Source organism: Neospora caninum, chromosome X, assembly GCF_000208865.1.
Source record: "Neospora caninum Liverpool complete genome, chromosome X".
Lineage (NCBI taxonomy): Eukaryota > Apicomplexa > Conoidasida > Eucoccidiorida > Sarcocystidae > Neospora > Neospora caninum.
Window position 1 is genome coordinate 2,157,841 of NC_018396.1, and position 10,659 is coordinate 2,168,499.

At 62.5% G+C, this 10,659-nt stretch overlaps 1 protein-coding gene across 1 annotated transcript; it reads right to left on the reverse strand.

Moving 5' to 3' along the window:
- Nucleotides 1-331: 331 nt before the first annotated feature.
- NCLIV_047430 (conserved hypothetical protein) lies at nucleotides 332-8,731 on the reverse strand (the record flags this gene model as incomplete). The annotated part of the gene is made up of 3 exons (XM_003884294.1): nucleotides 332-415; nucleotides 1,003-1,368; nucleotides 1,880-8,731. The coding sequence occupies 3 exons, from the start codon at nucleotides 8,729-8,731 to the stop codon at nucleotides 332-334; spliced, it is 7,302 nt and encodes a 2,433-aa protein (XP_003884343.1).
- Nucleotides 8,732-10,659: the final 1,928 nt, after the last annotated feature.

Genomic DNA, 10,659 nt, shown 5'->3' on the forward strand with positions numbered 1-10,659 from the left:
GCAGGCATGCGAAAAACACCCGCCCGCGCTGGTCAGTGCAGACCCGACACGCCTTTCCATCGGAAAGCACACACGAGGCAACAGGCCAACCGTCGCGCTGAAACACGGCAAACAGGCGGTTTCCCGCAAACCCGATCACGCGGTTCCCCACAAGGGTTTCGTCGTGAATGGGCCCCCGGGCCCACAACCGAGACTCCGGAAGGCCAGTCCTCTTCCCCGCGGCTCCGCTAGCGGCACAGAGGACCAAGCGCACGTGGCGCGCGAAGCGCCTCCCTCGCTGTTCCGACGGCCTTCTCTCTCCGAGTGTATTATGGGCTTCACCCCGCCTCGACTACTCAGCAACGTCCGTCTGCGCCCAAGACTGCAGTCCAATGTATGGGAAAGACGCGCTGGAAGACGACAGCCGCTCTGCAAGCTGCATGCACACGCAAGGATCAGACGCGCGCGAGAGCTACGTCCACACCGCAGAACACAGGCACGCCGAGAGCTGACACGACCCAGCGCGACTGGTCACTCAGTCTGTACGGGTGGTTCTGCCTTGCTTCCCAGCCAAGAAGCGCGAATGCTTTTACGACCATGCTGGAAACAGGCTGACAAACCAGCTGTGAGCATCTACGCGCCCTCGCCCCTTCTCTTTAACCATTTGCAGCACGTAGACGCGGCAGTGCCCAGCGGACTGAGACAGAAGGCATATTCAGCATCCTCAGAAATATACAATGTCTCTGTTTATTCGATTTGCGTTACACAGTTCTGGATCGCGGATCATTTGTAGAGACACTATTTGCTTTGCTCTGCGACTGATGAGTCGCGTGCACGAGAAGAGACGGCACGCCGCAACGGAGGGTGGCGAAGGAAAAGTCGTGGAAAATAGATTGGCGTCTTCGAGATTTTCCACTCGTGGGTGGCAGGACGCGCAGCCCCGCGAGCGTGAACATGGTCGTTTCGACCGCGCGCGCTCGTCTCTTTGCACCGCCTCTTGCTTCTTTTCCAACTCCGGCTCACCTCAGCGTCATCCCGAGAGTTTTCTGAGGGACAGTCTGTCTCCGCCGGAAGACCCGCCGCAAAGTCCTGCAGGCGACCTATTGAAGTCTTTCTCCTCGCTGCAGCCGCCGGAGGCCCTCGACGCTTTTTGGTCTCCGCGCCCAACCGCGCCTTTCTGCCTGTCTCGTATGCGGCATCTTCGGATCTTCGAGAGCCCGCACCACCCCTTCCGGTCGCGGCCGTTCTCCTTGTTCGGGCTCCTGTCGCGGAAGCCGCCGCAGATTCTTCACTGCTCGACTCTGTCGAGCTCTTCTGCGAAGCGCGAGTCAAGCACTTCCTGGACGCCCCCTGCAGCCGGCGGAGATAGGACAGACACCTCTGGAGAGCCTGGAAAGAAAGGCACGCACGGGACATTCGAGTGTGGGAGGTGACGGATGAACACCGACGCAGCTGCGAGGACCGAGACAGAGAAGACCGCGAGAGAGAAACAGAGAGCGAGAGGGAAGGAGGCCGAGACACAGGCGGGGAGAGGGAAGAGAGCGATAAAGGCCCAGACCCGGGGGGACGGGGAGAGTCGCTGGGAGAGGAGAGACAGGCAACAAGGAGCAACCGCGGGGACATCTCCAGCGACCGTCGACGAAGCCCTTTGCGTCCACGGGAGAATGCGCCGACTGCCGCACACGAGGTCCCCCGTGATGCCGAAGAGGTTTTTTGGGGACAAACGAAGCAACTGAACATCGACGCGCTGGGCGGTAAACTCCCCCTGTAGAAATTGAATGTGTATCTTGGCGTTGTGCTACAACAAAGAACCCCTGTCCGTCACAGTGCCGCTGTGTGGAGGAAAGTAACCACCCAGCTGTAGGTTCAAACCGCGCGGCGCCGGAGACCCCAGGCTTACCTGAGCATCCGACTGGATCTGCTCAAGACTCGCGGCTGTCGGCATCACTTGTGTTGAAGGGTTGCCGCTCGAGTGGGGGGGAGGCACACTTCCAGGGGATAGGTCTTGTCTCTTCTTTCCCTTCCCTTCGTTGCTCGTCCTTCCATCGGAGGTGCTGTCAGGCAACGAGGCGACGTCGCGCGCGCCCGAGGAGGCTGCCCGCGAACGCTTGTCCTCGCCCGTGGGCGGTTTCGCGGTTCGAAGCTCGCCGTGTTTGGACTGTCCGACTCCTGGAGCGAACGAAGCGGCCGAGGCCGAGAGAGGAGTGAAATACTCTGAGAGGCCTCCGGCGCTGCTCTTGCGACGCGTGAGGCTCTTGCCATCGCTCTCTTGAAAGACGGCTTCTCCGCCGAAACCGAGAACCGTTTCTGTCCACAAAAGCGCGTTGCGCCCGCGAGCCTCGTCGAGTCGCTGGCCTACTCGATGGCCCTTCCTCTCGCCTCTGTCCCTCGGCCCCGTCCCCGTTCCTCGCGCGACTCCTCGACATGAAACCTCACAAGATCCCTCCGCGCTTCCCGCATCTCCAGCTCTGTGAGACGAAGGCCCGAGGTTTCCTCTCGGTGCCCCGCTCCCGAGTTTCGACGGCGCCTGCTTCCCGCCCAGCAGAAAAGGTTCCTCCTGCGCGCGCCGCACTCGCCACGCTGCTTCGTCTTCCTTCCACGAAAATGCGAGGCGGGAACTCTCAGGAAAGAGCCGAGGGCGTTCTCCCACGCCGTCGCGTCCCTTGTCCGGAAAAAAGTCTGGGCGCTCTGGAGACCGCCGCGCGTGCACCTGCAAAAACTCTTCAACATTGCGTTCGCTCTCTGTCCAGTCTTCTTGCGTCGGGCGCAGCGCCTTTTTCTCCCACGCCGGCGCCTCGCAGCTCTCAATCACGAGCGGCCTTCGCTTCCCTCCACTGGCGAAGAACGCGTCTTGCAGGAAAGAGTCGTGTTTGAAAGCAGCGTCGACCCGGTCACTCCCTCGCGCCTGGCCAACGGAAAACAAATCGGCGGATTTCAGCCGCCCCACCTCTGCACGCTCGGGTTTCTCTGCGTCTTCCGCTCCCTCTGTCTTGTGATCCGAGCGAGACATTCCTCTCTTTTCGAAAAACGAAGTGGACGCGCTTCCGCCAGGACGCGGCGACGCCACCTTCGCTCCGCTCCTTTGTGACCGCGCAGGCGCCGCCTCGGCCCCTCCTGCGCCTCCCAAATCTCCCGACTGCTCTCTTCTTCCTTCTCTTCCTTTCCGCTCACACCGCAGGCCTGTGCAGTCCCCCGAGGACCGCCCGCCCCGCGCCTTCTTTTTCGCGCGTTTCGCAGCCTCGGCGTCGACGAAGAGTTGGATGGAGTCCAGAAGCGCCAGCAGAACCCTCTCGTCTTCTTCCTTCTTTGCACGATCTCCCTTTTTCTTGCGTTCCGAGCGTCTCCCCGGCGAGCCTGCTGAGGCGTCCCGCCCGATCTTCCCAGCCCCGGGCCCACTCCTCTCGCTTTTCTCTTTCGAGGGAGAAAAAGATGTTCTCTCCGATTCTTTCGATCTCCTCGCCGCGGTGCCCTCGACTCGCCGGGGACGGCTCCGACGACCGAGAGACACATCCGACGGGGACCGCCCGCTCCTCGACACGCGCGATCCTTTTTCGACACTGTGGCTGCGCGGGTCCACCTCCACAGCCCACTCCTGGAGTCGGCTGGAGGACTGAGTCTGGGATGAACGGGACGCATCCGACGCCGTTGTCCGGTCCTCAATCGGTCCGTTCTCCGACTCGGCACTTCGCTCCTGCCACTCCAGAGACTTCCAGGCGACCGGCGAGATCTCAGCCCGCTTTCTCTCGCCTTTCTTGTCCTTGCTCTTGCCTGCCAAATGGACCGTGCTGGGCTTCGGCCGCGTTCCACGCCTGTCGTCGCCGTCGTGCTCTTCCTCGACTCCCCAAGAATCTCCGGCCTTCGCCAAAGGAATCAACGCGGAGTCTTGCGAGCCTACGATATCTGCTTCCCACGTGCAGAGCCCGCGGCTCCGGCCAAGGCCCTTGGAGCCGCCTGCCGCCTGCGTTCTTCCGGTTGACTCTCGGTCTCGCGTTCGCCGAAACGCCTTCCTCTCCTCCACTTGGCATCGTGAGCAGCCTTCTTTCAACGCACTTTCCTCCGCGGTGGATCGCGGGAGGCCCTCGAAAACGTCCCCGGGCGGCGGAGCAAGGCAAACAAGGCGGTCCGTCGGCGACTCTCGCAACTGCCCTCGAACGCATGAGCTCCCACCGAACTTTGGGCTGTTCGACCGAGAAGCCATGTCTCCTGGGAAGTCCCTGTCACCTCTCAGCTTCGTCTCTTTCCACCTTTTCACATTTTCCGCGGCGGAACGGTCACGCACGCGAACGTCGCTCTCGCCCACAACTCGCGAGCGCCGGCGCTCCTCTTTGGCCCCTAAGAAAGTCCCAACTCCCGCGCCGAGGCTCCCTCCACGAGTTCGACTGGAGTCTCGCCTGCGTCGCTCGCCGTCCGGCCTTTCCCGGTGCAAAGACACCTCAGCATCCTCGGTCTTCTCGCCAGACCCCTCCCGGTGGAACGGCTTCCCGTCGCTGTACCTTCCGCCTCGATGCGCGGCTTGGCGAAAATCAAGGTCGTCCTGGAAACCGGTGCGGCTCTCGCTTGCTAGGACAGCACTGGTCTCCTTTGCTCCTTCGCTCTTCTTCCTCTGTTCGCGTCTTCGCTCCCTCTCCAAACCTCGGGGACCCGCTAGCCCGATGCGCTTTCCATCTCTTCGCTTCCCCCGCCCGGGACTCGAAGCGCGTTCCCCTGCGCCCACCACAGGAACGCTCTCCTCCCGATTGCCATGGGAGCTCCCTCGGCGCTTTTCGGCCATCCCATCTCGAGAGTTTTCTCGGCTCCCTTCTGGCCGCGTTCCTCGGCCTCGACCGCGCCCTCGCAGATGCTCGGCGGCCTCGCTCTGTGCCGAGTCCCTCCGCTCTCTCGCGCTTCGCGCCTTCTCTTCTCGACCTCTCCCGTGCGTCGCCGTCCGCAGCGCTTCGTGGCCGAGAAGCAGCAGCAGGGGCAGAAGCTCGGCCAGGGAGTCACTTTCCGGCGGGCGAGACTCGGTCGTTCGTGTGGCCTCGTCAGTTTCACCCTGCTCTCGCGGACATGCGAGGTCTTTTCGCGACGAACGATGCGTTGCGGTCGTCTGCTTCACGCGCTCGACGAGTACCTCGAGCAGCTGTCTGGACACCCCGCACGCGGCTTTTCCCGCCTCACTTGGCTGGTCTGTGAGCGCCGACGCGCGCGGCGAGAAGAGCCCATCCCCGCGCGTGTCGCGCTTCGCGGGTTCCTCGCCCTCTCTAGGCTTCTTCGGTCGTCGCTCCGCAGACCTCGGTCGTCTCCTCGGCTCCTGCCTGTCTCGCTTGGCGTCAAAAGACGGCAGCAAACCGGCCTTGCTTTCCTGTCCCGACTGCTTTGACGTCTGCGCCGGAGACGACGCGTCTAGGGTAGAGAGGGTGAGGGGGCCATCGAAAAACCTTTCCCAGCCTTTCGCGTCCTCTCTGCACAGGCTCTCTGTCTCCCAGCTCGACTCTCCGCTCCGTTCGAGTCGGGGTCTTTTGTCCTTCGCCGAGTCCTGTCTTTTCTCTCCGCGGAAAGGCAAGGTTTCCCGTGCACTTTTGCGCTCCTTCGCCTCAGATATGCGGCGCGGCGTCCCAGACAGAGACGGGAAGAGCCCACTCAAAGACTGAAGCAGAGACGCGGCCGCAGCCTCCTCGCGCGATCGGCCCGGAGCCCCTTCGAGTCCAGCTGGCTTGGCCTTTTTCTCTGGCGGCGCAGGGCGCGAGGCGCCGACTTTGTCTCGCCTGCTGCACGAGGCACTGCCTTCCGTCTCGGTCTCCGACGCGCTGGGCTGCGCGAGGAGGAGTTGCATCAGGCCGGAGAGGCGAGCAGGGGGAGCGCGGAGAGAAGACAGCAGCGAGAGCGCAAAGGGGGAGAGAGAGGAGAGGAGGCTCGCCGACGACGGCGCTTGCGTCGACCAAGACGACAGAAGGTGCGCTGTCAGGCCGGCCAGAGCTGCGCGCTCAGCAGCTGCTCTCGACTCCGACCCGCGAGAGTCAGTTCCCGAGACGGGGCGGCCGCGGCCCGGCACGGCAAACGAAGAAGACAGCGACGCAGCCGACGACTGCAAAGGCCGAAAACTCAGTGGCGGGTCGGGTCCGAGACTCGAGTCGAGGCCCACGGATTGACTCAAGGCAGCGACGGGGCCCTGTGAACTGCGCCCCAATCTCGAGGTGCTTTCGAAGGCCCTCGAATCCTTCCTGGCTTCTCCGACCCGCGTCGCCGGCTTCTCCCTTCCTCCAGTCCGGAGTCGCGCATCCTTCAAAACCTCGCACGTCAGCCGCGCCTCGCGGACCTCTCCGGTCGACGGCGCAGACCCGCAGCCCGCAGCGGCAAACGCCAGGCGTGGTCCGCGAGGCGGTGGCGACGCGGGTCGGGGACTCGGGAGCAGTGGGGCGACTCGAGACGGAGGGCAGGGAGAAGAATGAGGGTTGGAAAGCCCGCGGACGCAGGCGTTACTCGCCGGCACGCACCCTTCATCAACGGGACGCCCGGCAGGTTGTGCGTCCCTCTGTGAGGCGTCTCCCTCGGGTTGTGTCGCTCTTCCCCGATTTTCGCACGCTGTCAGGAGCTGTCGATCTTTTCCCGAAAGAAGCTGCATGGCCTGCTCACAGACCGCACAGACGCGCGGGCTGCTGTTTCTGGTTGGTCCGTCTGTCCTCTCGACCTCCCTGCCGCCAGCTGCCGCGCTCTTCCGCGAAAACGCGTCGCCTTCGTCCACAACGCCTCCTCGGACGCGCGCTGCGTTCCCCGTCTCTGCCTCTTGCCTGTCTGGTCGCACGGACAGCGAGAGACTCCGCAGCAGCGCAGCGGGCGAGACGATTTGACTCGAATGCTGGCCGCGTTTCCGATAACGCAGTTCTCCTGCTCCCGGCACTGAGATCGCTCTCTTCGCAACTCCGTCTGCCTGTGCGCTTGGCCAGATCCCGCTTCGGCTGTTTTCTGTGCTCCTGCCTTGAAACGCCCACGGCGTCCACACCTCTACGCGAGGCAAGCTCTCGCACTCGACGCTCCGAACTTCCGCGACAGACAACGACAGAACCTCCCTGGATGTCTGCGCATGCACTGCGTCGCTGTCAACACAAAGGGGCCTTCTGCCCACACGCCTCTTCTCTTCCGCGTGTGCGGATCGTGCGTGTCCTGCGCTTTCCTCTGGTGCCGTTTCGATGCGCTCGCACGACACCGCGCACGGAGTCTGGGGAGAATGGGGAGTGCCCGGAACGTCACTTGTCCCTCCCTTTGGCGCGCCGATGTGCTCGAACGCAGACGCTGGCCGCACAGGCGGGGGCGCATGCTCGAGACGAACGCGCGACATGAGAGCTTGCAGATCCCTTTGCTGTCGCTCAATTTCCTGCATCTTCAGCGCATGCAGCGCCTGCTGCTCGCGCCGCAGCTCCTGGCGACGCTGAATCGCCTTCTGCTCTTCGCGAAGTTCCTCCAGTTGACGGGGAAGCAACACGATCCTCTCCGGCGCGTGACCGGAACTGACAAGAAGATAGGTCCTCTCTTCGACTTTTTCCTCTGCGGAGTTTCGACCGGTTCCGGAACTGTCCAGTCGGAGCGGGGACGCCTCGTCCCGAGGCACCGCCGAGTGTACGTACACGTCAGGGTCAACTGGTTTTCCACACAGCTCACCAGTTCGATAGGGCGCACCCAGCGTTCTCTGTGCGTCCCTAGGAACTGCCCGAGGGTTGAAACTGTGGAAGGCGTCTCGGCTCAAGGGCGTTGTCCTCGATTCGCTTGTCGGCTCCACGAAAATCGGCCGCATCTCGATGCGGAGCGCCTCCGTCGTCTCCTGGCCGCGTCGCCCGACACTCAAGTGACCTTCCTCCCTGCTGGTTCCGTCCACTCTGCCAGGAGTCGCCACCTCCAAAAAGGTGAAAGCCTGCGTCGGCGCTCTCGCTTCTGCGCCCCCGGGGCTGCTGCTTTGAGTCCCTGGGCGGTCAGCCGAGGCACTCGCCGGCTCGCTCCCGTGTGCGGAGACTTCCAGCGCATGCAGCCGCACGTCTCCGGCGCTCCGCACGCGACGAGAAGGCGCTTCCGCAGGTTCCCGCCTCCACGTTTCCAGCGCCTCCCCGACACCGCCGGCCCCAGAAGAAAGGACAGGCGAGCCGACCGATGCTTTCGAGGAACCGCGAAGGGCTGCAGAAAACGTTTCTGCCTCTGCATGTGTGGCGTCTGCTCCTCTCTGGAGGCCGAGGTTCTGCAGAGACGCCCGCAAGAGCGGCCCCGCTCCTCGAGACAGCCGAGCGTTCCCGCTCCACCCTGCGTCCAGTTGATCCGCTGGGGAAGGGAAAGCCTCTCCACGACCCCCTGTAGAGCGGGACTGCGTCAACGGCACAGAGGCGTTCGGGTCAGAAGAAAGGTTGAAGAGCCAGGCGGCAGACGCCTGCGGCGGCGAAGGGCGAGGAGAAGACCCAGCACATTGCGAGGCTGTGGGATGCACCTGAATCGACACCCAGTCGTCCAAGTGCGAGTCTCGAAGACCAGACAACGGGGAAGCGCCATCCCTGCGAGAAGAAACAAGGCCTGCAACGCGCTGCAGAGAGGCAGAAGATGGACCAGGCCGGTCGCTTCTGGTCCTCCCTGATGGCGGCGGATCCTGGAAAGAACTCCACATATCCAAGTGCGAGTCCGGCGGGGAGGCATCCGGGCCACTTTGCGATCCCGACGCGGAGCGAGAATTTGCCGCTCGCTGGCTCCGGCCTCTCGACAGCGACGTGAAGCTGTCGGAGGTACACAAGGCAGACATGGACAGTGGCAGGTCGCCTTTCGCCTCCTCCCTTTTTTCTCGTGACTCAGCCGAGAATCTTCTCGCGAACCGACCAGTCCAGCGCATCTCCTCCCGCGTCGGGTCTCTGTCCGTGCCGCGAGCAGTCGACGCAGAAAGGCGCGCTGGACGTCGGTCGACATCTTCTGAGAGGCGCGAGAGTCGCAAAAGCATGTCGGTAGCAAAGTCTTTCTCCCGGCTGAACGGGGAAGACACACCAAGCCACTGAGAAGGTGAGAGGCTTCGCCCGCCACCGGAATGCCCTCCCGAGATACGCACACTGTGGACGGCAGAATCCGTCTTTTGCACGCCTGGCCAACAGACGTCCCTGAGCCCAAGATCCCTGCCATGGGACGGCCGTCCAATCTCGTCTTGCGCAGGTTTCCTCTCTCCCTCGCCGGTACACGAGAAAACGCGCCGTGTGGGCGATGAGGAAGGCTCGATGTCCGCGTGTCCAGAGACAAGGTGGCGTGTCTTCGGGGAGCACGCGTTTCGGACATGGACATACGAAGACGGGGCGTCTTCCGCGGGAAAACGAAGATGAGAGTTCCGAAATGGAGTGTGGGAGGAGTGAAAAAACAGAGAAGCGTTTCTTGTAGCGATCGGTTCGCTTGGGGCCTCCTGTGGTGCAGAGCTCTGAGAAAGAGTGGCAGTCGTCTGAGCCAAAAGCACGCGAGCCTCCTCGTGGGAGGCCCACTCGTCAACGCGGTTCCGGTGTACATACACCCGCTGTGCTGCACCAGATCTGCTCCGGACACCAGGAATAGATTCGGGCAGACGCCCGGATTCTGCGAGTTCGCTGCCGGCCCTCCTGGTGCCCGTCAACCCTGAAGGCGAACCCAAAGAAATCGCCGTTTCCGGAGAACCGGTAAAAAACAGCGTCTTTCCGTGTTCAGAAAGCCTCAGAGCACCTGCAATCCGTCGTTCCCCAACAGATCGGTCCCCTCCAAGAGCGCCCATTCGCTTTCGCAGATCCACGAAATCCGCTGTAGTCGATCCGTCGCTGTTCGAACCCTTGCCAGCGTTTTTCCGGAGAGAGGCAGAACAGCCTTTGCTGTCCACGGGCGAGTTCCCCGGGACGGAGAAAGCAAATTCTCTCCGCTTCTCCCAGACGTCGCTTGCAGTGGGACCTGTGGAACCTGTGGTGCTTCCCTGTGAGAACGGCCGAGAAGGGTGCCGCAGAAACGGCGGCTGAAACGCACTCCGGTGGTTCCTCACGGAGAACTGCTCCCTGAGATTATCCGGCCCTGAGGAACTGCCTCCGTCGTCTTCAAGGGAATCCAGAGCTTTCAGGGAAGCTGGAGACAAAGAAGCCTTCTCGGCTACAGACCATATAAGGGATCTCAGGAAAGCCGACGAATCTGCAGTCTCCGTCACAGGTACGCTGTTTCCCGAGTCAGTTGAGCACACGGAGGCGACGGATTGCTTTTCGTTTTGGTGTCTCTCCTCTCTTTGATTTTCTGAGGAGTCTTTGGACGCCTGACAATGCGAAAGCTGCTTCTGCTGCCGCCGCCTTCTGTGCTCTTGTTCTGTCTGTGCAAGCAGACGATGGAAAGCGGGAAGTTCCGCGAGACTCGGCGAAGCGGGCAGAACCGTCGAACAGTGGGAAGTGGAGAAGGACAAGGAATCTGCCAAGCCTGCATGTCCCCCTCTCGCGCTGTCGGGTCTTCGCAGAGATGCTGGAGGGCGAGAGGCCTTCTGACGAATACAGTGGCTGGCCCTGCGGCGATCTGCAGTACCTGAAACACGTTCCGACGTAGACTCAGCTATAGAGTCGCATAAGCGGCTACCCTCGTCACCTACTGATCGACTGAAAGAGGAAACCTGTCTAGGGGAAGGAACGAAAGAGGGCGAACTAGCCCGAAATACGAGGTCCGGAGAGGTGCACGCCTCTGTGGTAGCTGCGGTGT